General features: G+C 39.5%; 1 protein-coding gene across 4 annotated transcripts; it reads left to right on the forward strand.

Moving 5' to 3' along the window:
• The first annotated feature begins 231 nt into the window (after positions 1–231).
• On the forward strand, positions 232–26,574 carry eif4g2a (eukaryotic translation initiation factor 4, gamma 2a). 4 transcript variants are annotated; one of them, XM_079844158.1, is made up of 21 exons: positions 232–417; positions 1,220–1,330; positions 2,496–2,561; positions 5,499–5,624; positions 5,904–6,006; positions 7,921–8,052; positions 8,140–8,206; positions 8,298–8,449; positions 8,541–8,651; positions 8,730–8,912; positions 9,096–9,234; positions 9,336–9,472; positions 10,316–10,423; positions 15,039–15,167; positions 15,251–15,352; positions 15,441–15,656; positions 15,743–16,001; positions 18,547–18,751; positions 18,846–19,054; positions 24,049–24,170; positions 24,804–26,574. In XM_079844158.1, the coding sequence occupies exons 8-21, from the start codon at positions 8,366–8,368 to the stop codon at positions 24,867–24,869; spliced, it is 2,070 nt and encodes a 689-aa protein (XP_079700284.1). In that variant the 5' UTR covers positions 232–417; positions 1,220–1,330; positions 2,496–2,561; positions 5,499–5,624; positions 5,904–6,006; positions 7,921–8,052; positions 8,140–8,206; positions 8,298–8,365; the 3' UTR covers positions 24,870–26,574. The 4 variants fall into 4 exon arrangements, with proteins under 4 accessions (XP_079700284.1, XP_079700285.1, XP_079700283.1 ...); XM_079844156.1 differs by having other exon boundaries at positions 252–417; positions 9,081–9,234; XM_079844159.1 differs by lacking the exon at positions 2,496–2,561.
• The last annotated feature ends 1,121 nt before the right edge of the window (positions 26,575–27,695 follow it).

Consider the following 27,695-nt stretch of genomic DNA (forward strand, 5'->3'; position numbering starts at 1 on the left):
AGACTCGTCGCCACCTACTGGCGAAACGATGACCTGCAGGGAAAAAAACACTGAACGAATCTCAGCGGGTCTTTTTGATGAGCGAGCTCGAGTCACTGAGGAGAATCAAAATCCCCACAACCACTTCTCGGCATCCCAATTTTATTTTATTTTTTGTCAAGTGTATGTGCAGTGAAACTTGATGATGACGCGCCATCCAGCAAGTTTGACGCGTCCCGTGAATAAAGTTGCGGCTGTCCGTGACGTCAGACCTCACAGTTCTCCTCCTTATACCGGTGCGGCCAGTTATCTCAAGGCGCACTGTTCTTTAACCATACTATTATTAACGTTTAAGTACAACTCGTTTCCTTTTCTCATCTTTTTTCTTTTCTCTATTGGTAACCCAACACCATTAAAGCTGAAGTTCTTTTAGAAAAGGTAAGATTATTCTGACTTACATTAGCCATTGCTGCTGTAAAATGGCTCCGATTTGCTCGCATGTTCATCCTTTCTACCTTCACTAGAATAACCGCTTCCAGTCAGTCACCCAGATGAACTGACCGCAGTTAAACCCAGAGTTTTAGTGCTGCGTGTGAGAGATGCTGTGTGTTTATATGTTAATTGCTTGGCTGTACCGACTCGCTTTATGATCGCTTATGAGAAAATGGCGTCTTGGTTATTAAATCAGCTGTTCTCGCGCACCACCCTGCCGGTAAACCTCACGTTTGACTTTAAACCGGCGTATATATTTACACCAAGTGATTCCCTGTCAAACGTGATGCCTGGTTTCAGTCTCAAGTTGTTTATTGAGCTGATTTCAAACGTTGGATGCTCAAATAGTGTCTGTTTTGTGTGTGATAATTAGCCTCAATGCTAATGGCACGAGAAGAGCTCCATGACAACAACCCAGTGTGATTTTATTTAATTGTTCATCGTCGCCGTCGTCATAAAATGTTAATGGTTTTACTGCTCATGTGCCAGCTTTATTGGTTGATTATAAACCTTTTAAATAAACACCATTTATAATACCACTCAAATGTGTTATGTGATAAATCAAGGCTCTTTTGTGAAATCTGAGCTCATGGCAGAGGCCTTGTGCTTTGTTCAGATTTGATTGTTACATATTTATACGCATTGCCATTTTCACAGTATCTGAGGGAACCCTTTAATTCCTGATATATGTTTATATCTCTCTCTCTATATTATATCTAACAAATAAAGTGTTTTTTCCCTCTCTTAGGCCGTGTTTCTACACCCCCACCCTTTCACTCTCATTCTTTTTGAGGATCTTTCATTGTCAAGCCGCCAAAGTGGAGAGTGTGATTGCAGAGGGGGGTGCTTCTCGTTTCAGGTACACATTTCATTTATTATACACTGATTTTGATGGAGCTTACGCCATTAATTTAGCTAAGGTTAAATTAGTGAAGAGGTACATATTTGTAGCTTGAAGCTGATGGTCTTGAATTAAAGAACATGTACCTCATTCAGCTTCCTGAGGATGTGTGGTATAAGATGCTGGGCGGTATGAGCAAACATTTATATCATGGTATTCAGAATTATACCGGTTTCGCGGTATATGACGGTACTACTTTTTTTCCCTATGCATGACTGGGTGTTAACTGCATTTGCTACGGATTGAGAGCGGAAATAATGCAGTAGATTGACTAGAATGTCATGTTTTGTGAATGTTTGTAGAAAAATGTCACGCTAGAGTTAATACAGGTTTGCAAAGCCCCAGAAAATGATGTGTCGACTTTACCAACAAAACACACCTGCAACACACTCATTACAGACGCACGAATATTAAAATTTGAACACGGAGAGAAAACAGTGTTGGGGGGCACTTTAAGCATTTTAAAAATCTAACCCAATATAACAACAATCTGCCAAAACGAGGGAGAAACGCACATTTAAAAGGTCTTAAGGATATTTTCAATGCATTTAAGAGCACTACAGTCTCTGAACAAACGGCACACGTCAGCTTAACGCTGAAAGAATAAAGCAGTTACTTTTTTGCCCATTTCTCTTTGACTTGTCAGTCTACATCATTGTCTATTGTGTATCATCATAATCCATCATGCCATCGTGTTCATGATCAGACGTACGGCTGTATCAGTGTCCTTATTTGCACAAATATTTCATTTGGAGACGTGATGAAATATGTGCTCATACACGCTGCTGGTTCAAGTTTCGAGCACGAGTATATGAAATATGTCCATAAACTTAAACGCGCTCACTCCGGTCTGTATCTGATCAATATGATCTATGTGGTGAGCGTTGTTGAACTCATCACGGCGTTCTGCGCAGAAACCGCTCTCATGCGCTCTCACGACAGTGCAACAGTGAAATGGGACCCCTCTCAAACAATGTCGCGCTGCCCCCCCCTTCAGAATAGCGGTATATTAAATTCATATCAATAAAATAAATATCAGTATTCGGTATACCGCCCAGCACTAGTATAAGGAATTGCAATAATTTCAATTAAAATCTCAAAACACCAATTTTCACTTTTATAGTGCTTCTTCGGGCGGAGGAGGAGGTAGGGGTGCACCTCAGCACTATCCCAAGTCTGTCGGCAACAGGTACGTTTGAAGCAAGTAAACTTGGTCAATTTGGAAGATGTTGTCATTTTTAAAAGGCCGTTTTAGCAGTGCCTCAAATTATTAAAAAGGGGGGGAAATACAGTGCTCAAATAAAACAGAAGTAAAATACAATTTAAGATTCAAACTGTGTACTTTTATATATTTTAAATGACCCTTTCCAAAAGTGAAGCCAGCAGCTATTGTTTCACAAGCTGTCTGAAACCGCTCCCTATACACCATGTAGGGTACTCTAATGGGTGTCGACCATTTTGTAGTGGTGTCCGTGAACGGATCCCTACATTTGTTCATTGCTTTATTCCCACAATCCACTCTGATTTTGAGTGTACACTCGCTGAAGCACTATTTCCCAAAATCCAATGTGGAAAGGACTGAAAGCTGGAGCGAGCGAGTTTAAACGAGAGATTGCTTTACAGCGTTAACATTTATTTCGCTTTAGTTCTAGTTTGTTTGTCTTTTTATCAATCATTACTTGAATAAAAATATTAAAATGTATAGAGACAATATATAGATGAATTTTAAAATTAAATGATATTATATTAATACAGTACAATTGTTTATTTTACAATAAATAAACAGTCTCAATTTAAAGTGTTTTACTAACAGCCAGGTGTTTTAATAATTTGTGGCATTAACTCAAACAATGAAATAAAAATAATTTGGTGGATTATTTTAAAAAACATTCATTAATCATAACAGTCACCTGAGGCCATGCTACGACCATATATCATCTGTGTGCGTGAGTTTCTAACAAACGAAATAAACTTTATTAAAAATAATAAATGCATGAAATGTGCACTTGTTAGTTTTTGTTTGCAGTTTTCAAATAATTTGTGTTCATAATCATGAAATGCTAAGCAATAAACCAATGATTTATCGATTTATACAATCGATGAGACCACAAAGCTGGCACGAGGTATTACAAAATAGTTATGATTTTTATTAATATTATTTATAAAGGAAGTTACATGTAAGAAGTCGTTTTATCACTCCGTATGACAGCCAGTTCTGCAACAGCTTTTTTTTTTTTTTTCACTGACTGAACTTTATTTGGAAAAACTACATATACTTAACAACAACACTTGTTTCTGCGACACGGGTATGTCAGCATCCAAATTCACTCCATCTTTCACTCACTCTTTGCAGATATAGTTCACTCAATTGCTATAGACTATTTAGGGATTAATGAATGAGTGATCGAGTGGGCCGTTTCGGACACAGCTACATGGTCTACACCAGTCGCGAGCGGTGCAACAAAAGCAGATGGAACCCATTATAATCAGTGAGTGCCAGTGTAGGCAGCCTCAAACTGTGGCAGCACGGTGCGACTAATTTAACTAATTGCCAAGTAAACAAATAATTTGTTTGGACGAATCATCACTGGTTGTGCACGTCACTTTTGTGTCTGAATAAAATTAATAAACTTTGAAAAGCTGCACCGCTACATCAGTGACCATCACTACACCTGTGGTATACTAGAATAGTCCTTTATGATTGTTCCTTGTCAGACTGTACGAACATGATCCCCGCTGTAAGCCATGTCACACTGCAAGATCGAAGTTGTCATTAATGTCAGACTGAATGATAGTCAAGGCGTGTTAATATGGACACACGCAAGAGAACTTGTCCAGAGTTTTATATCATCACTCAATGATGTGTTCGGTGACCGTGAGCTGCATCACATGCAGGACTGAAACGGTGGCTTCAAAGAAATCTCTAGCGCTCATTTTGGCAATGGTTTGTCATGAAAAATTAAGACAATTTGACGATAGTCCTAGGAGTCACACTGAAGGACTATGCGCCAAAACTTCTGAAACTGCCAGAATTTCTGTAAAATTTGATTGCAACGGTCATTAATCAGCTGTTGGTAAACATGTCAAATTGGCGATCAAAGACTTCAGAGTTTAGCCTAGGATCAGAGGAATATTTTAGGATTTGCAAAATTTGTCTCTAGACTAAAATCGCACCGTGTGCACCCGGGTTAAAGATTTGTGGAAGTAAAAATTCAGATTCGTTGACACTGCCGAATAGTAGCAAGCAACGATTAAAAAATTGCACAAAACAAAAATTTTACTGTAGTATTTTCTTTTAGTTTGACGCATAAATAAGATTGTTAAATTTTGAAGTCACCATGAAATAATGACGCTCAGATGATCAAACTTGCATTTCATGTCGACTTTAAAGTGTCCCAATTATGCTTTTTCAGATATTACCTTTTCATGTAGTTTTTCATGTTTGTGAATGTAAAAGGTCTTCAAAGTGTATGATAAATGGAGTTATTGTCTCCCAAGAAAAGGTTGATTCTAAACTACCTGAAACAAGTCGTTAGTAATTCCAGTCTTTCTTCTTGCACAAGCCTACATAGGTTTGTAACAGATTTGAATAATGCCCGCCCAATTATATGGTAAAAGTGATGCCATTTGTTACTGTTTGAATCTCTGTGTATACTGAGGAAGAGCTGAAATTCAGATATGGTCATTTGCGCTATTACCAACATGCGCTGTAAGCAGTCGACCAATCGCAACAAACTGGGCCATCTGACCAATCAGAGCAGAGGGCACTCTCAGAAATGCTGGGTCTAGAGAGACTGACTCCTTTATCAAACGTTTCAGACACTGAGAAAAGGGCTGCGATGTCTATTATGAGAGAATTATAGCGTTTTTTGACCTTGGATGCATGTAAACTAATGTAGGAGTCCATCCAAATTAGAAACCTTTTAAAATATCCTAATAAGGGCACTTTAATGTCTTGTTACCAAGTCGCATGTTCATTTTAAATAGAAACATTATTGGTATCTTGTGAGGTAAAATGGTGTTGTCCCATGTCTTTTTGATATTTCAGTACTGTTTTATTTCTGACATTATTAAGTCACTGAAGCCTTTTCAAAACAATGACGGTGTGGCATTGTTTGTTTTCTAGCGAGTTCCTGGGGAAAACCCCAGGGTCTACCGTTCAGAGATGGGTTCCTTCACGAAGCACTAGACGAGATGTCAACTCCTCCAACGAAAAAGAACGACACGATGCAATCTTCAGAAAAGTGAGAGGGTAAGGACCTGAAATGAATCGCTTCATTCACCACTGCAGAGATTCAGCCGTGTTTGCTCTGATTTACCTTTCAAGAACGATGTATTACACTGTAGAAAGCAGAACACGCTCCCTAGCCCTACTGAAGATGTGTATAAAGACAAGCGACTGGCATAGCAGAACATTTCATGTTGGATTTGCCTATACTTGGTTGCAAACATACTTGAATTGTCTTTTTTATTAACTAGTTGCAGTGAAAGTTACTAAAGAACTGACCGTTTTGCTTCTGTGTCTTTCTAGCATACTTAATAAACTGACCCCTGAAAAGTTTGACAAGCTATGCCTTGAGCTCCTGAATGTGGGCGTAGATTCAAAGCTCGTCCTCAAAGGAATCATCTTGCTGGTGAGGATTTTGTTCATTATACATGTAGACTAGAGTTGTCACAATACTAATACTGGTGAACAGTTTCACAGTACTCAATACCAACTTCAGTTTCACAGCCATATGCAGTAGCATTTGTTGTAGTAATAAACCGTTTATTACAGTAATCAATGCTAGACATTGTTTTATTAGTAATTTAGTTATTTTTGTTATTTAAAAGCAGCACTAAATTATTTCTAAATTAAGCAAACATTGTTTTTCCTAGCAATTCAAGTAAACAGTCTGTAATAAAGAAACTGAGACCAGCCATTTATTTATATTGGTATTAGTAGTAGTGGTAGTGTTGTCATGATACTGGAATTTCCCATTTCGATACAATACTTTGAAAAATTAACATTTTCGCTACCACAGGGAAAGCTGTCATATATACTGCCATACAGATAATTTCTCATTTTTTTATTATTTGGGTAATTTTGTTGCAATAGCTTACACTGCACAGGGAGGCTTTATTTAAATTTACAAAATAAATGTCAGTAATAAAATAACTAAACCAATTGCAAACGATAGCACAAATAAATACAAAAGAATAAAGACTATACGGCTTTAAGTTTTGGGTGCATCTTACAGTAGTATTTAGGTAAGAAATAGGCTACTACAGAAATAAATCTAATGTAAAAAAAATAACGCTGGATGTTATTCATTGTGAAAATGAAATGCAACTTAATTAGAAAGTCTAGTCTTTTATTCTTTGATTTAACATAGTTTATGTACAGATCCAATGTGTTTTCTCTCAACTGTTTCAAAAACCGATTGTATTTACCTAAGTACTTGGCAAGACGGGCATTTCGCTGTATGTATTTGATCATTTTAGTCATAGATCGTGAAAAAATATGGACGATGCGTCTTCACTACCTACCACTGAAGACAAGTGAAGCCGCCAACGTTCGAATATGGCGCTGGCTCTTGCCAGAGAGCAGGAAGTAGAGCCGCGTTATCAAAATCACACCCCCACACTCGCGGATGCAGAACAGTTCATTATGTTGGTGTGAAATAAACAGTTTATGGAAATTAAAGCTTAAGCTCCAATATCCCCCCGAAAATCCTGAGAAGTCAGTTAGTGCCTCAGTGAATGCTTCACTCAGAGAAGCTGTCAATCTCAGCTGTCAATCATGACGTCACACCCCCCGTTTTTACAGAATCTAACTTCTATAACTACCTAAAATCAAACTTGTCTAAAAAAAAAATTAACACTTGAAATGAAATCATTGTCATTTTAAAAACTGCCTAAAATGATAAAAGCCATCTTTGGGGTGGGAAATTATTTGAAGTGTAATTTGATTTTAGTTCGTCTCGCGTCCAATATAATACATGGAGGGGCGGGGGTTATGAGCTATACTTGGACCAACCATCAGGTGGGGATTGAACCGCTTTGGCGTCAGTTTTCAACACTAGTGCGGCACGCTTGGTTTTAGCATCGTAAGCCACAAAATAGAAGTCAATTTGGTACTCAAGCTGTTTGAGGGCAGCTTTGTGCGCACCCACTTGTATAGATCAGTTTTGCTTGAGCGCAAGACCGGCGGGAATGACAAATTATGTGCAATATAAGCACTGGAGCGAAAGAGACGAGTGAGTGAGAGGAAGTGGGCGTGTCAATTCGCCATTGGAAAGAAAAGAGTGAGAACGCGCAGCTGGTATCGGCGTATTGATGCTGCAGAAAAGGAGTATTCAACCGTTTCAGATATTTCAGTATTGAAATTTTTTTTTTTTGACAACTCTAATTATTTGTATTAATATTAAGGCAGGTCTGTTTGGCTGCACTTACATGGCAGGTTTCATTTTTATTTAACTTGGTTTATTTCATTATTTGAAGTTTCTTGCCTAAAGGACAAATGCTTTCAAATGATGTTGCCTTTTCTACTTGTTTGCTTCAACTAGATTGTAGACAAAGCCCTTGAAGAGCCGAAGTATAGTTCGCTATATGCTCAGCTATGTCTGCGTTTGGCAGAGGATGCTCCAAACTTTGACGGCCCATCAACCGAGATCCAATCATCACAAAAACAGAGCACTGTAAGAATTATTTTTATCATGATTTGTGTCACAGCACAGTGTGCTGTACTGGTATGTTTATTTCACCGTTTCGTCATTCTTCTACAGACATTCAGGAGACTTCTGATTTCCAAACTTCAAGATGAATTTGAAAACCGCACCAGAAATGTTGACAGTAAGTACTCTGGAAGTGCTAGCATTATTGCTGCAGCTGTGCTAAATTGCCAGATGTTTACTCATGATTTTGTGTTGTTTATCTTTTTAAGTCTATGATAAAAATGACAGCCCTCTCACCTCTGAGGAGGAGGAGCAGCGTGCCATTGCCAAGATCAAAATGCTGGGCAACATCAAATTCATTGGCGAACTTGGCAAACTCGATCTCATTCATGAGTCTATCCTTCATAAATGCATCAAAACAGTGAGTTATTCATAAATCCTCCATTTAAATATTTTTGTCGGCTACTCCTTTTCAATCCTAATGTTGTGACATATGAAAACCCTTATTAAAGCTTCTGGAAAAGAAGAAAAGAGTCCAACTTAAGGATATGGGGGAGGATTTGGAGTGCCTCTGTCAGATAATGAGAACTGTGGGGCCAAGGCTAGATCATGAGAAAGCCAAGGTAAGCTGCTTTAAGACTGACAGGACTTTGAATACGTTAAGACGCAGTTGTATTTCCTAACACCCCTTTCTCTCGCAGTCTTTAATGGATCAGTACTTCGGCCGTATGCGATCCTTAATGAACAACAAGGACTTGCCTGCTAGGATTCGTTTCCTGCTTCAGGATACTGTGGAGTTGCGAGAGAACAACTGGGTGCCTCGGAAAGCTTTCATTGATAATGGACCTAAGACTATCAACCAGATCCGCCAGGATGCAGTAAAGGTGAGTTGCCATAGACACTGGTGTTGTTTCAAAACAACATTGCTACTTAAACGTGTAGTTCTATTCTAATTTCTAACATTCTAGTTTTCTGAAACAATTTCAACTTCTGATTTTGAATGAGAAAAATATTCCCAATGCTGATATTGATCTCCTGTTAATGTTAAATAGATTTTTTTCTTCCAGGATTTGGGGGTTTTTATTCCACCGATGACTCAAGGAATAAGAACCGACTTCTTTCAAGAAAGTCCTTTCTTGCCGACGAGAATAAAACCGGATCGAGAAACTCTTGGGGGATTAGCGGATATGTTTGGGCAGATGCCAGGTATGTCCTGAAGTGCGTTGACATTTCTGAGACAGGTGGTGCGTGACTGGATTTGCGCTATGGTTCATTGCAAGCTTAATAACTCTGTTGTCTGGTTGTAGGCAGTGGGATTGGAACTGGCCCTGGGGTCATTCAGGACAGGTATTCACCCACCATGGGCCGCCGCACAAACCCTCTTTTCAACGGGCATGGTGGTCACATGGCCCCTGCACCCCAGCCTTTCATGAAATCCAACCAGGTAAATGCCAATCTACCAAAGAACTGATGTTTCAAGGCATCAAAATAATAATAATAATTAATAATAATAATAATTAATTTATTTGTCATTGTTAGTACAACGAGATTGCATAAGTGCATCAATCGACAGTGCATTTTCATAAAGTGCCAGAGATAAACAGTAACACATATCACAACAAAATCAGGGCAATTGTCATACAGTAGATCAAGAGTGGGGAATATGAATGAATACTGCAGCAATGCAAAGTCCAGTTCTCAGGTATTGCAATTGGTGGATAGTGTGCATAGTAAATGGGTTAAGTTAGAGGGGAGCTGTGTGCATTCAGCAGTCTGACTGCCTGCGGATAAAGACTATTAGCCATTCTGGTGGTCCGGGCTTGAAGAGACCTGTACCTCCTCCCTGATGGTAGAAGACGGAACAAGCTGTTTGCTGGATGGAACCTGTCTCTCATGATGCTGTGTGTCCTACGTAGACAGCGGGCGGTGTACACTGTTGAAATCTCCGGGAGGACAGTCCCAATGATTTTGCCAGCAGTTTTTACCACCCTCTGGATCCTTTGCCGTTCAGCTGTAGTGCAGCTGGAGAACCAAACTAACAGCCCATAAGTCAGTACACTTTGGATTGCACAGTTGTAATCCAAAGTGTACTGACTTATGGGCTGTTAGTTTGGTTCTCCAGCTGCACTACAGCTGAACGGCAAAGGATCCAGAGGGTGGTAAAAAAACTGCTGGCAAAATCATTGGGACTGTCCTCCCGGAGATTTCAACAGTGTACACCGCCCGCTGTAAAATATTAGTGTGATCTAAGTGTCTTTTTTTTCTTTTCTTTTTTTTTAAATCAAAGGGGCAGAATCCGCTTTTCCAGAACCAGACGCATTCATCTCAACAGCAAGCTCAGTCCAAGGATATGCCACCACGTTTCATTAAGAAAGGACAGCTGAATGCGGATGAGGTAGTAATTATTTTTATTTCAGATGATTTTATATAGCTATGGTTACATGGACGCCTTTTGTTTCATTCCGATTGATGAATCTGAACAGTGTTTACATGTACGCTAAATAAAGTGATTGGGTTGATGCTCATTTTATGTCACAAGCTTCAAATCGTAATTTTATTTTTTGACATGTGCACTCTGCATGAATATACAGTTTTCCGCTGTTTGCGCATACTATTCTCCAACATTGCTTAATTTTTCTTTTTTAAAGACCAGACTTAATATTTATCTACCGTCCTAATTAGGAGAAGACGAGCACAGCTTTGTGCCGGTCTGTTTATATTTATCAAGCAGTAAGAAAGCCCCTTCCCACGCCCAAAACAAAGTGACTGTGTAGGAGTCAGAAACGAGGACTGGTGGGATGTTGTTCTGCTCCACTTCACAGACGATGAGTGGAAGGAGAATTTTAGAATGATGCGACATTCATTTGACATTATTTAACAGCAGCATCAGCTCGTTTCACCCGCCATGTGTCATTACAATTGCGTGACATTCTGATTCATGTTTGTCATGCTCTAACTAGCAAAGGTGTCAAGTGACGTAGGACAAATACTTTACTTAAGTAGAAATTTTGGGTGTCTATACTTTACTGGAGTAATTATTAGAGATGCTCCGATCAGCATTTTTGGGGCCGATTACCGATCATGATCTGCCGATTGCCGATCACAGAATGGCAGGGGTATGGCAATCTTTTATCTACAATCTTGCAGAGTTTGCACCATTTGTAGAAATGAAAATAACTCTAAATTAACTGAGTCAAGATCTTGAAGAACCACCAAGTGTTTATTTTAGAAAATGAGATAACTTAAGGCTACTGTAGGCCATCTTTCCCAAATAAATGTATATAATAAATGTATATAATTATCTCACCTAAATATTTGATCATGCAGTGCATTTTTGTTTTTAAAAACAATTTTTCAGGTAGGTCTAACATTAGTATTGAGGTAAGAAATACTAAAGACATGTAATAAGAAATCAAATGTAAATTAATATTGGTCTTCCCTGAATAAATTAAATTAGATTAATCCTTACACTTAAGGTTGCAAAAGTTAGTAATTCAAGAGCAGTGAGTGTCATAAAGGTTCATCAAACAACACAAAACAAAGAGAAACTCAGAGACCGCAGCAGTTTATTCGACAGCTGTCACTTTAAGAGAGAACACGGATACGGTTACATGCAGTGTAGTCACGACGGGGTTTACGTACTCGTCAAGACGGTCATTTAGTACAATCATTTGTGTGTATCTGACCATTTCAGCGCAATTTGTACTCGCAAGCTTTTTGTGAGATGGCGTGTGTGTGTGTGTGTGTGTGTGTGTGTGTGTGTGTAGACCGTGAGCGCGAGTGCGGTTTGAACACTGGCAAGACTTAAAAATAAATGCAAATGATAAACTTTAGTGACGATGCGACACTGCCTCGATTGTGCAAAGTGGCAAATCCTGTGTCAACTGTGCAGCTGGATTTTAGTGCACATGCGATGCGCTGATGTGAAGCCATTTGAGCATTTTGAAAGGGAGAGAGAGGTGATTCACGCGCGCTGTTTGTGAACTTAAGTTACGTCCCACAGAACGTTTTCAAATGACTGCGTAAGTTATTTAATATAGAAATATGAATTGTACCTCACCTTCAGCATTATAATTATTTTACCCGTGCTGGAAAGAGAATGAGACGGTGTCGCTGCGCATCATGCCCTAGCTCTCACGGCAGGTGCGGGTTTATGTGTCGTCAGCATGAGATCGGTTCATGAGATCGGCCTTTTTGGAGACCGCCGATCAATCATCCCAAAGCGATTATCGACCGATCGAGATCGGTTGCCGATCGATCGGAGCACCCCTAGTAATTATTTTTCAGCCGACTTTTTACTTCTACTCCTTACATTTTAAAAATACCCTTGTCATTCCGGCTTGTTCAACAAAAAAAAACCTATCCAGATAAATCGCACCATCCGGGTAGAGTGAGTTTAATCGTGGTTGGATGAGCAGTATAAACGTATACCATTCTGACACCCTATTGTTTTGTACGCGATCCATCGCACAGTAGTACACATATATGGTTCTTTAATGTATTTGCATTGTACTAAAATGCATTCATTTTCAATGGGCATATGCGGCTGAAACGGGTAGCCTAGTGCATCCCAAATTTTTCAACATTAACATTATAGTCATTATGGCCTTTGAGGAGGTTGGGTAGTGAACTATAGGCCCCTGTGGCGCGGCCTAAGCTTTTGTTCTTAATAAAATGTTTTCCTTGCATTACTTTTATACTTGAAGTAGTTTTGAAACCAGTACTTTTACTTGAGTAAAAAGCTTGAGTTGATACTTCAACTTCTACAGAAGTATTTTTAAACCCTAGTATCTATACTTCTACCTGACTAATGAATGTGAAATACTTTTGACACCTCTGCTAACTAGTAATAGAGATGTTTTATAATTGACAGAATTTGAAAGCTCAGACTTTGTAGCATTTCAAATGTACCAAGTAACAAAGCTTATTCAAATTATCGAATGGTAGGTGTGCTACAAATAATGTTAAGTGAAGTTTTGTTCACATATCAACTGAAAGCAGCATACACTACGGCCCTGTTTACACCTGGTATTAAGATGTTTTGGTAAATCGGATCCAGGGTTAGGTGTAACTAGTTTCTAAGTAATTATATATATATATATATATATATATATTTATATTATATGCATACATACATACATACGCACACACGCATACATACAAAAAATGTAAGTCTAATTTTAAAATGCATGGTTTTTATGTATCCTTTTCACATTTGTAATACTTTGGTCAGTTAATAAGAATAATTTATGTAGTTTTATATATTTTTTTTTTATGAATTTAGGGTTAGGATGTCTATCTTTGATTGACTTAACCTAGTCGAGGTTGATATAGGATTTAGAAAGTAATAAGTAACTTAAATACATTTTGGAGAGTAAGTTGTACAGTAATCGAATTACACTAGATGATGTAATTAGTAACTAGTAATTCATTACTTTTTTAGAGTAACTTACCCAACACTGATCGGATCACAAGTAGACGAGGCAAACACATACCCTTTTACACATGATGTTTTAATCCGTCTCTTGTCCACTTTCAACCACTTCTGTCCTGATTTCTTCAAGGGGAGGGTCTATGGGCGGGTAAACGTATGGGTTTTTTCAGATCTTTCAATCTAATGGACGAAACAAGCTCGCGCAATTTTCACATGAATGTGCACAGAGACTAGGGGTGCTCCGATTGATCGGCAACCGATCTCGATCGGTCGATAATCGCTTTGGGATTATTGATCGGCGGTCTCCAAAAAGGCCGATCTCATGAACCGATCGCATGCTGACGACACATAAACCCGCACCTGCCGTGAGGGCTAGGGCATGATGCGCAGCGACACCGTCTCATTCTCTTTCCAGCACGGGTAAAATAATTATAATGCTGAAGGTGAGGTACAATTCATATTTCTATATTAAATAACTTACGCAGTCATTTGAAAACTTTCTGTGGGACGTAATTTCACAAACAGCGCGCGTGAATCACCGTACTAAATTACCGTCTTGACGAGTATGCACGTAAACCCCGTCATGATTCGCGAGTGAACGTTTGTGCAACTGCATGTATCCGTGTTCGCTCTTAAAGTGACAGCTGTCGAATAAACTACTGCGGTCTCTGAGTTTCTCTTTGTCTTGTGTTGTTTGATGAACCTTTATGACACTCACTGCTCTTGAATGACTAACTTTTGCAACCTTAAGTGTAAGGATTAATCTAATTAAATTTATTCAGGGAAAACCAATATTAACTTACATTTGATTTCTTATTAAATGTCTTTAGTTTTTCGTACCTCAATACTAATGTTAGACCTACCTGAAAAATTGTTTTTAAAAACAAAAATGCACTGCATGATCAAATATTTAGGTGAGATAATTATATACATTTATTTGGGAAAGATGGCCTACAGTAGCCTTAAGTTATCTCATTTTCTAAAATTAACACTTGGTGGTTCTTCAAGATCTTGACTCAGTTAATTTAGAGTTATTTTCATTTCTACAAATGGTGCAAACTCTGCAAGATTATAGATAAAAGATTGCCATACCCCTGCCATTCTGTGATCGGCAGTGATCTGCAATCGGCAGATCATGATCTTGGTGATCGGTAATCGGTGATCGGCCCCAAAAATGCTGATCGGAGCATCTCTACCAGAGACAACGGAAAAATACACGGGCTGTTTGAAAACATTTGAACATTTACACTATGAAAGCAATACGGTCAAATGCATTTAACTACCTCTGGAAGTGGACAAACTCAAAACGTTTTAGACCCTGTTTACACCTGTATTTAGTGTCGTCCACTTGTGATCCAATCGACCAAAATGCATCTTAATACCAGCTGTAGACTGGGCCAAAAAGAGCTTGGTTCATCAAAATGAAGGTTCATTAAAAAGAAACCGACATGTCAACCCAGCACTTGTGTCCATGCAGCTGACATGTTTACCTGTTGTAGTGTGCATTCTGTGTAGTCTGGGATTGATTTGAAGAACAATGTTTTGTGATCTCTTATGATTGACTGCATCGTTTCAGATTAGCTTGAGACCTGCTCAGTCATTCATCTTGAACAAAAACCAAATGCCAAAGTTGCAGCCGCAGATACCTACCATGATTCCTCCGAGTGCTCAACCTCCACGCACATCCACACCACCGCTGGGACAGGTAATACGTACTACATTTCACATAGGAACGGGATTTCATCTTTTCATTTTAAAGGTGCATTTAACACTTTTGGTTGTTTGCAGCCACCGCAACTTGGCCTGAAAACCAACCCGCCTCCAATTCAGGAGAAGCCACAGAAGACGACTAAGAAGCCACCGCCTGCTGAGGAACTGCTTAAGATGACTGTGTGTACCACTCAACATTTCATTAATGAAAATGGTTCACTGAAACCTTTGACTGAGCTGTTCCTTAAATTTGTCTGTGTCTTTGCAGGAAACTGTTGTGACCACTTACCTGAGCAGCAAAAACATGGATGATGCAGTGAATGGGGTGCGAGAGATGAGAGCTCCCAAACACTTCCTGCCTGAGATGTTGAGTAAGATGATTATTTGCTCACTGGAGAACCCAGATGAGGACCGAGAGCATGTCAGCACTCTGATCAATGTGCTCCGCATGGAGGGGTTGGTCACAGGGGAGAACTTTATGCAGGTTTGTGTCTACACCATGAAATTTCCCTCACTGCATCTTGACTTAAATTGGGACTCATGCTTTCCTTAAACGACATGTTTTTACAGGCTTTCCTCAATGTTCTGGACCAGTGTCCCAAGATCGAGTTGGATGTTCCCTTGGTGAAATCTTACCTGGCTCAGTTTGCTGCCCGGGCAATCATTGCTGAACTTGTGAGCATGGCAGAGCTGGCCCACCCACTGGAGAACGGCACCCACTTCCCGCTTTTCCTCCTCTGCTTGCAGCAAATGGCCAAGCTGAAAGATCGGGAGTGGTTGACCGACCTGTTCCAACTGAGCAAGGTCAACATGCAGAAGATGCTGCCAGGTCGGTGCTTTACAATAAGGTCCCATTAGTTAATGCTTTTACTAACAATGAGCAAAACAATTTTTTTTTATAGAGTATTTATTGATCTTTGTTCATTCTTAGTTCAGCTCAGGTACATTTTAAATATTAACAAATAAAACCTTTGATTTTTAGTAATGTATTAGTATTTTTTATTGTTGGTTAATTTCAAAATTTACTTTTAAAACTCTTAGGTCTTAGACACCGTTTTCAACAACAACAAAACTTCACTTTTTATGCATTTTGCCTGTTCATTTACACTGAGATTTTGGGGGCCTGAAAATGTGAACTTTTGAAAACTATATCATGTCCATGTAAACTACAAAAGATAAATTTATGAAAACTGTGACGTGCATGCGTATTACGCGTTTAGTCTATAGGTGCGTAGTGTTTCTTTACAAAGTGAACTACTGGCCTGGCATGAATAATACAGTGTTTGTAGTTTTCGTGGCTCTGTGTGAACGGGATGGTTTTGACTACGTTGCTGTCTGCAGCCAACAGCCATATCACCCTGTAGCCCAAGACTGGTTTCCCACTGAAGCTAAGCAGGGCTGAGCCTGGTCAGTACCTGAATGGGAGACCAACTGGAAAAACTAGGTTGCTGCTGAAAGAGGTGTTAGTGAGGCCAGCAGGGGGTGCTCACCCTGTGGTCTGTTCGGTCCTAACACCCCAGTATAGTGATGGGGACTCTATACTGTAAATGGACTGTAAAATAGCGCTTTCAACAGACCCATGGTCATCCAAAGCGCTTTACATTGCCTCACATTCACCCATTCATACACCGACGGTGGTGTCAGCCATGCAAGGCGCCATCCAGCACGTCGGGACACTTGGTCAGGTGGAACCGGGGATTGAACCATCAACCTTCCGGTTTGTAGACAACCTACATGAACCACTGAGCCACTCCCGCCCACAACAAGCACCGTCCTTCGGATGAGACGTTAAACCGAGGTCCTGACTCTCTGTGGTCATTAAAAATCCCAGGATGTCCTTCGGAAAAAGAGTTGGGGTGTAAGCCCGGCATCCTGGCCATATTTGCCCATTGGCCTCAGTCACTCATCTTGGCCTCCTAGTCATCCCCATACACTGATTGGCTTAGGAGTTCTAAAACATTTATTAGAGAATCCAATGTTAAAGGAAATGTATGTAAGATTGTGGCCAAAACTGGTACTGCAATCACTTTCAAATTACTGTAGAGCGGTGTATCCCCTCTCCCCCTCCCCCTGACTCGAGGTTGCCAGATAGGCTCCAGGAACGTAGGCTGCTACAAGGAGCTTCCAATGGCAAGTGACGAGTCCTACACAGCAAGTTCTTTGTTTCATACTGATTCATAACGAGGTCTTTTAGGTTTCGTAAAGTTTTATTTTTTATCCAAAAAGTTTGTAGCTGCAGCTGTGGTAACTAGAGCAGAGCTGGCAACCCGAATGCCGAAACAATACTGACTTTGTGATTAGTTGATAGGTGGAGGGTGGCGCTTCAGGCCAAAACACAACATGTCAACATCAGTTGAGGGCTGCAACTTCACTTTTAAAAGGACAATATCCTGGCCGGACAACTGTTGTCAGTGATAAAAATATTTGAAATTAACATGATTTCTTAATGTCTAGTGACATATCAGGGCGATTTTATGATTAATTGAAATACATTTCTTACATACAGTTCCTTTAATCTTGACCTTTTTAAGATCGTCTTCCAACTTCAGCGTGGCACAGTCTAAAAAGACAGTGACAAGTCCTTAAGAGTCCACTTTATGAAGGATGATTAGTGGGTGGAAAATGGGATAACGGGGTTTAGTCCAATTCTCAGTATTAACTAGTTGCTCATTAGCATACAAATTACTAGGAAATTGGCTGTTTATTATTACTTATAAAGCACACATTAATGCCGTATTCTCCATGACCATATTCTACATCCCTTAATCCTACCCAATACCTAAATGTAAACTAGTTAGGTCGTTTTTGAAGCAAAAGTTAATAATCTAAAGTGTGACCAAAATATGTTTTTGTGCGACTGCTTGTCTTTTATCAATGTGTATATTTGTCAAAATGACAACCCTTTACAAGAATTTGAATTCTGGGACTATTGGATGGTAGATGCACAACAAATAATTTTTGAAAATGTGTGCATCAACTGAAAGTGGTATACACTAAAATATCTTGGTTTATCAAAATGAAGGTTGATTAAAAATGAGAAACCGATATTGTCAATCCAGCCTCCGCATCCGCACAGTTGACACTTAACAGCTTATTCATATTGTGTGCATGAAATGGACGCTGATGCAGTCTCAAACTGCCATCAGAGAAATGCTAATTAAACATCGCCCTTTTCGGTCAATGATTTCGACCATCAAACTCTTTCGGCCAAAACCAAACATTTATTTTCGCTGCATCACTAATGCCAGACTGCACAATATCTGTCAGATAGTGGCACAATCCTGTAGTCTGAACCTGGCATAACAAATTTGTAATAGAAAAGGAATGTTGTTGTTGTTTTTTCATATGACTCATGTTCCTGTCTCTGCCTACAGAAATAGATCAAAACAAAGATCGCATGTTGGAGATTCTGGAGGGGAAGGGCCTGAGCTTCTTATTCCCTCTCATGAAGCTGGAGAAGGAGTTGCTGAAGCAGATCAAAGCCGATCCTGCCCCGCAAACCATCTACAAGTGGATCAAGGACAACATTTCTCTGAAGCTGCACACTGATAAGGGTTTCGTTAACATTCTGATGACCAGGTATGATGATGGACCTGCTGGCCGAGATGATTCTTGTAAAAGCACTTGAATGTTTATTCGATGTACACTTGATTAACCCCACAAATTCTTCTAGCTTTTTGCAGTACATCTTCCACGAGATGTACTCCACTGAAGGAGAAGACCAATTATCTTCACCTACGAAAGAGCAGCTTGACCAGGAGAAGCAGCTGCTACTTGCCTTCAAACCGGTGATGCAAAAATTCCTGCATGATCACGTGGACCTGCAAGTCAGTGCACTGTATGCGCTGCAAGTCCACTGCAATGCCCATGCTTTTCCCAAAGGTATGTCTAAAAATGCTCCCACTGTCTTATGGTGCATTCACACCGGACGCGATTCGCGCAAGTGATTTACATGTTAAGTCAATGCAGAGACGAGAAATGGCATTCTGCGGCGCGTTTCGCGCGAATGAGGCAGTGCGAAGGGCGCGAATGAGGCGGCGCGAAGGACGCAAATTGAGCGTTTGAACGCGGGAATCGCGCAAATCACTCAAGTTGAAAAATCTGAACTTTGGCGGATATTTCGCGCCGCGTTAACTAGGGCTGAACGATGTATCGTTATCGTATCTATATCTAGATATGAACTTTCAAGATATTACTATCGAAAAAAGCAACGATATAGACGATATAGATTTCCCCTCTCCGCGCTCGCCCTGCATACAACTCTGGCAGTCACAACAAACATCAGTTTGAGTGCCCTTGAATGCACCGCGCGCGCACTACAGGGACTTGAGAGGGGGGCGGCGTTTCCATGGTGACACGTCGTTGCTTGTCACGTGACACACCGCAGCAGCAACAGCGCTGAATGAATGATGATCTGCTTTTGTCCTTTTTTTCCTTTTTTATTCAGAATATTCACAAATGTATTAGCTATGACATGAAATATCTGATATTCCGATTGTCAAATACATGCCAGTGGAAGTATATTGTTGTTTAAACACCTTTATAACGATCGCGTTAGTTGAGCTGTATGCGCGATGGGCGCCGCCGTCTAATGCTGCCTTCACGTGCTCTCGGAATTATCGTAAATACGAGATTCCTAGGTAAACATTGCACATGAACGCCCTCACATTTTGAAACTTGAATGCAATGCGCTCGTAATCACGATTTCAGAAGTCGGAATCATCCAATTTCCAATAGCACGTGAAGGCAGCATTAGTTTGTGCCGCAGACGCAGTTCAGAGAATCGGATCTGTTGGATTTACAACCTCTATGTTTACAACACGTGAATTCATCCACTTCTCCCGAAATACTTAAAAGTAAGTGGCTGGTGAACTGGGAATAGAATAGAGTAAACATTGAAGTTACTTACAATGTGTATCTGATATGAATAAAACGTGTCGAATTATAATGGAAAGGATTATTATTACCTCTTCCATAGACATCAGTGTGTATTTTACAAACTCTAAATGTATTTGTTTTTTTTAGTACTTATGTGAATTTATATGTTTGAAACCTAAAATAAACAGTATGTGGTTGAAAACACTGAAAAGTTGTGATATATGACAGCTCTGAGCGCGCCTGTCTCTGTTGATCATGTGATGCACTTGATCATCCGCTCCAGGGACCAGCCTAGACTGATTACACCTGTGTGATCGTACGTGCCAAAGGCTTAAAAACAATACATTTTCTGACACAAATTTTTGAAATGTAGGCTTAAATCAAACACATTTTAATTCAGATTCTGGTTTTCACCGAACACGTAGTCATATCGTATTGTATCGATATCGAGATATCTGGCATAAATCGAGATATGACATTTTGTCCATATCGTTCAGCCCTAGCGTTAACCAATCAGGAGCTTGCTCTAGTAGTGACAACAATGAGGAGAAAATCTGTATATTAATATCTGGTTCAGACAATATGATTATCACTGTGATAACTTTAAATGACATGAAACACAACCCAGTCTCTTTTTGTTAAATGCAAGTTTATGTATGATCAATAATACAAAAGTATAAGTAAAAGGTATAATAAGCTACACATGAAATAAAGCAAACAATTCAGTCAAACATTCATTGTCAGTGCTAGGAGGCTATTGTTACAACTAACGTACAGTTATAGCCTAAAAATAACAAAGTAATGAAACTTCACTTTGCCCTCAGCCTAAACGATTTGCCAGGGAACAAATTATAGATCCATGAGACCAAAGATCGGCCGTTACAAGGCGAATTATGGCTCGAGACACACCACAGAGACATCAGAGCCAGCGGCAGACGGCAGAAGGACTGGCCGAGGAAAGGTTGCCCTCGCCGCCGCTGATCCGCTGGAGCTCACAACTCCGAAAACGCCAGATAAAATGTTCAAATAGGCACTCTTTATATAAATAAACCACAGATTTGAGCTTTAAACAACTACATTATCGACTGAAAAAGTCTTAAAAATACGTTTTGTCACACATTAACAGTAGATTTTAACAAAAAAAGACATGTAAACACAGCCCATGTCAGCCATTTCTCAACAAGACGAGCGGGCTGGCAGAAGCCCCTCCCATGACGCGAATTCGCGTCTGTTGTGCAGTGATGTCGCGCGAATTTCACACGCGAATGAAACGAGTAAACTCAAAATGTTCAAGCGGCCACCTTCACGCGGATCGCGTCCGGTGTGAACGCCACATTAGGGTGTTTTCACACTTGGCATGTTTGGTCCGATTAAAATGAACCCTGGTGTGATTGCTCTGTTAGTGCGGTTCATTTGAATAAGTGTGAACACTGACATCTGAACCCTGGTGCGGAACAAACAAGAGGACAGAGACCACTGAACAGATGGGTCCAAATGAACTCTGGCGCGGTTCGAATGAAATATGAACGCAGCCCGGACCAAAGACATGTACACAAACCAAAAACGGGAAGATGAGACTCTAAAAAGGACAAAGGACCGAATGCTCAAGCACACCTGTTTTTTTTCTCGTCATAGTTGTGATGTTGCCCATCACAGTTCGGTTCAGGCGTCAGAACCGCGTCACCTCACAGCAGATCTTTGTTTGTGTGTGACTCCTGATGCCGTTTTGACTCCTTTACACATTGTATAAACCGTTTACGAGTTCTTAGCGGGTCAAAATACCGTCATATGTAGGCTACGCACATACAACGAGCACATTTTAGCCCAGCACACAGCATTGATTTGGATGTTCCGTCTTAAAATTGGCAATACGTCATTAAACCGACCAATCGGGTGCATTTCCCGAAAGCGTCGTTAGCCAACTATGGTCGCAAGTTCCGTCTTATCAACATAGTTCAACCAGTTGGTGTTTCCCGAAACCATCGTTCCAACGAACGTTCGCAAACAGCTTCGCAAAGTTGTATGGTTGAAACGACAGCTCTCGACCTGAGGTTAGAAGCGTAGTTTCTTGTTTGCATGACGTGGACTTTATAAATCCTTATCTTGAGCAAAATAAGACATTCAGTACAATCTATATCTTTTATTTAGAATGCATACAAATGTCATTTTACGTCTTTTAGTTTGTCAAGAGATTTAAAGCACCGTTTTTAAAGAGTGCGCATGTGCGGACGTGCTCTAGTACGTAAGGACGAGCCAATGATTGAATCTGGAAATAAAGCGAAATAACTGAGAAAAATTAGAATTAGTCCTCAGATGCCATGTCCATAATTTATAGCAAAAAAATAATCTAGCATTAATTCAAACTTAAACCGATTCATTAGAAGCATTTAATACTCCACCTCCTGCGTGACGTCATTAACCAACATGGTTGAGCGACAGATTTGCGACGATACGGTTTCGGGAAACAGTCGTCAGTAGCTAGTTGATTTCTTCAAAGATACATCGTACTATGGTAGTTAAGCAACGAGAAACGTCGTTGTGTGGGAAACGGCACAAATGTGAACACACCCTTAGACAACCTGAAATTAGGGCTGTACGATTAATCGAGAAATAACCGAAACCGACATTCAGAACCTCTAACCGATGTATTTTTCCCATGTCGGTTATTTCGGTTTTCACGTGACTCCGCCCCGTCAGTCACATCAAGTGCAGTTTGCAGGCACAAAGAGATGCAAGAGCAGTTATCTGTGTTTATAGATGCCCAGAATCACTATAGTAACTGCATGTTTTACACAGTTTATAAACAGGTCAGTTAATTGCCGTTCTTATAGCCTACGCGCTGACAAACAAACACACACACACACACACAGGCGGCGTGCGCAAGTCCCGAAGCCAGATCGCTTTCACTTTCGTGCTCATAAAGTTTGTCAAGTAAATGCGTTTAAAGGCTTGCCAGTTTTAACATTTTAAAGCGATTGTGCACTATTCAAAAACAATAATATGTATCCGTTCAGTGCTCTGCTTTTTTCTGTGAGACCGAGAGCCGAGCCGTGTCGTGTCTCTGACAACGCGCGCGCCCTGAAGGCAGTCCTTTCACCTGCGTCCTCACAAAGCTTGTCATTTGTATGTGGTTTAAGCCCTGCCAGTTTGAACATTAAAGCGAGTTTCGACCATCAGATGTGTATTATGTTGAACTAATGCCTGATATATTGTGACAAACGAACACTCAGACAGAAGCTTGCACATCACGTGAAGATCACGCGCAGAGAGCAGCGCAGAAACGCAGTGTCAACGCTGTGTGACTAAAGTAAAGTCACTAAAGTATATCTAAAGTAAACATATATTTTAATACATTTGCAGTAAGTACAAACCACAGCTTCATAATGAATAGAGACGGTATGAGTAATTCACACAATCCCTCTCTCATTAATGCATTCAAATAAATGTAATGTAGGCCTACTGTGTTAATTTATCTGTATCTGATGTACAACTAGCAGAAATCTGCCCCATAGACAAAAACTGCTGAAAGTGAACCGTTTCCTTCAAGTGTTCTAAAATCACAAAGAAATGCACTTTTTCATTAGAAAAAAAATTCCACCTTTTTAATAGTAGAACATATTTACAGTACAAACCTTATCAGGAACTTACTCAAAAACCTTAGGAGGGCAAAAAAAAAAGAGCTAAATAATCGTTCATTAATCGTGATCGAGGTAAAATGTTCAATTAATCGAGGTTTTTATTTTTGGTCAAATTGTTACAGCCGATTTACAGCCCATTAGTTTTTTTTTTCCAATAAAATATTTTTAAAAAACAAACAAAAAATGATACAATATATTTAGAGTATATCTAATGTGGTTTGTTTCTTTTCTTTTAATGCAGAATGATTGAAAGTCATGGCAATTCATTGTTCTGAAGGTGTGGGAACCGTGGAGTGTGTTTGCTGCGTAGAGGAATAGTAATTAGTTTTTCCTGTTTTTAATCGTCTCTTATCTCCGTAGGAATGTTACTGCGCTACTATGTCAACTTTTATGATATGGAAATAATTGAAGAAGAAGCCTTCCTAGCATGGAAAGAAGATATTACCCAGGAGTTTCCAGGGAAAGGAAAAGCATTGTTTCAGGTAATGTGCACCACGATGACATCCTTTCATAGCCTGACGTCGTCATACTCAGACTCTAGTCAGAATATGAGTCTGATTCTGCTCCATTGGGCTGTGATTCCTGGTTTGGTTGAAACGCCTCATAAAGAAAATGCCTCTGCACTCAATTGGATAGACCTACAACCAATCAGAGCAACGGAACAACGCATAGTTGTCAACAGAACTCAACTGCACTCACGCTGGAAGAAGTAGAAGAAGAAGATGAGTGTAAACGATCTTTGCCGGTGTTGTAAAAATAATTTAAGGACACACAGAGTATTTAACAACACAATCATAATTTCTGAGAGAAATAGTGAAGGTGAATGCATATACCAACAAGTTCTCCTTTTAGAAAACGAATTCAACCCAAGCGCTCTTTGGTGACGTGAATGATTACGTTAATGTTGATCATCTGTCCATCATCGTATAAACCCCGCCCTGACAATTTGATTGGTCCGAACAGCTCTGGTTCCAGCATAGTTGCTCCACAACGGATCAAGTCCAGACCGAACTTCCCGTCCTCAAATGTTGTGGGCGGGGCTGAGTTCGGCTGGCATCCAGGCTGACCCTTTCTCACATTTGACATGATTTTGTTTTTCTCTCCTTGTTGTTTAGGTGAACCAGTGGCTCACCTGGCTGGAGACGGCGGAAGAGGAAGAGTCTGAAGAGGAAGCTGACTAAAGAACCAGCCAAAGCCTTGACGTACTCGCCTGTGTCATCTCTCCCGTTTAGTTTCACGATCTCCTCTTTCACCTGTATTAACCGCCGCACTGCTGTTTTCTGCAGTGTCAAGCCAACGTATTACGTCACGCTTCTCTTTGGCCTCATCGTTTAAAGCATGTAATGACTAGCGTCTGTTAAGAACCACCTCGGATAAACGGTATTAACAGCTTGAAACGGCGTCGTTTACTTTTGATATATTTTTGTTTGCTTTGTAAAAACATGTATTTGCAAGAGCCTTTTCTGCTGCTGTTCATTTCGGCACAAAACTATAGAAATGCACTTTTGCTCAGTGTCATATTTTGAGTTACTGCAATGTTCACTTTTTGTTTGTTACAAAGAATCCTCAGTAATCATTGGTTACCATCAATGCTTTGTTCATACCTCACAGTAGTGGGCGATTGTATGCGGTGTGTAATGTGGTCGAATGAAAACTCCCGGTCTGAAAGGTGCTCGAGTCTGTTAAAAAGGTTTACTTTCCAGTTGTTATATGATTGTAAAATGTTCTTTTTTTTCCCCTCCCTCCCCCTTCCCTCCTGTTTCTTATAATAATGAACAAAGCCATGTGGGAGAGATGAAATTATGCGGCCTTTTTTATTTAATTTTTTTCCGCCTCGACCCATGTTCGTCCCCTCCACTACTTGTCCAGCTGATACTTGAATTTTGTTTTCTTTACAGCATGTTCAGGGATTACCAAACACAGCCTGTTTAGATGCAACAATCTGATCCGAACAGAAATGTGTACTTTTTTTAATGCATTTTAATTGGTAAAATAAAGATGAAACCAGATGAGAAATTTGGTATGGATGTTCAATTTTCAAATCACTGTTTCGCATCTAACAATGTTTTCCCATGATGTCTATGGATATTATACATATTTATTAAATCATGAGGGGGAAGTTGAAGCTTTATCATTAGGTAGGACAACCAATGGTGACCCACTCGTGTGGCATCTGTACAATGATTTGATGTTTTTAAAGTGTTACTGTAAGGTGCAAGAGCTCAGAATGTTCAGTGTACCACTGTTGCTTTCAATAAAGTTACACACCAGCATTTATTTGGCCTTATTTTAATGTGCTTCGGGTATGAATATGTGGATCAATGAACTTTTGTCACCAACCCGGTGTTCAGAGAAGGTAAAAAAAAAAATGCTTTTTTTTTTTTCTGGTTGAACGTTTTAAAGACCAACTTCAACTTCTATTATGTTTTATAACCGAAAACGCTACTGCCTACACTACAGGCCTCAATGTTCGGTTCCTATTTTATTGCACAAGTCCAGTGTTTCTGAACACAGAGCTCAGCGTTTATCAACTGAATTCATTCTACTTGTGTCATTTGATGATGTATACTTGATTCACAAATGTTTCTTTATTCAGGAATAAACACACACACACAAAAAAAACAATGCTTAGAATCCCTAATCGGAAAGATGATGTTATGGTATGTTAAGTCAGAATATACTGTTTTGGTATATGAGACGCCCCATAAATGATGCTTTATGTAATTTTTTTAAAGATGTTAATTTTTATCTTGTTTTTCTGTAGTTCTTATGTAACTTTCTCATTCGTATTGTGCAATGCTTTCAATAGGTAGGCTATTATTGTATTATTGATGCCATGTTGGAAACATTTTCTAATAAAGTATGAGGAAAAAAAGGCACACTGGCAGACTAATTGCATCTACTACGGTTCAAATATCTCTTTTTTTTTTTTTTTTAAAGAAATTAGTGCATTTATTCAACAAGTATGCATTAAATTGATTTAAAAAGTGACAGTAAAGACATTTATAATGGTCATTTGAACTATCAAAGAATCATGGTTTTCACATAATATATAGCAGCAATGTTTTAAGCAAATTCGTCATATTAGAAAGATTTCTGGAAGATCATGTGAGACTGGAGTAATGATGCTGAAATTTCATATTTGCCGTCAAATTACATTTTACAATATATCAAAACAATACAGTTACTTTACATTTTAATATTTTAAAATACTGTTTTTGATTAAATAAATGCAGCCATGGTGAGCATGAGTAAGAGCGAGAGAGAGGACTATAATATTTTTTTTTAATTATTAGTAGTATTTCACTCTAAGGCTAAAACTTTATCATATAATACAAATGTAAATATTGTCGCTGACAGGAAGAATTATCTCCATATTTCTTTATTTTTTTCGTAAATCACTATTGGTCACCCATTACGTCTGTCTGTGGTTTTGTGCAAATATTTAACCAATAAAATTTATTAAAAACAGTTTGTGACTAAACTTTGTAACTCTATTGGCTTCTTAAACTGTCGTTAAACCTCAAACTCCACCCCCTCTAAAGTGGATGAAGTGACCGTTTATGCTAGCCTGGTCTTACCAGACTTTCGTACATTTCATTTGTACATAGATTCTGGCCACTCTCCATTGACAAGCGTTAACTTCCTTGAAGGCGGGAACTCTGTTGAAGTTTAAAACTATTGGATCTGCCATAACCAATCTCTAACGTCTGGTCGTGACGTATGTCACGCGCCGTTCGCCTTTGATTCTCACACCTCAGTGGCAGTGATAATAAAACCTTGTGCATTCGGATTGTGATTTATTCACGGTGGAGAGGAGAGTTTTGTGATCGGAACGCGCTGCTCTCGTAAAATCATAACATGATTATATGCTGTAAATAAAATGTCATATGCTTGGTATGATAAGAATAAATGCTGCCGTAAATAACAGCCCAATTCAAATGTTTACGTGCTTTTCTTTTCTTTTTTGAGTGGTGATGAAATATTTTGCTCTTATAAACACTTGC

This window comes from Gobio gobio, assembly GCF_949357685.1.
Source record: "Gobio gobio genome assembly, chromosome: 2".
NCBI classification, from domain to species: Eukaryota; Metazoa; Chordata; class Actinopteri; order Cypriniformes; family Gobionidae; genus Gobio; species Gobio gobio.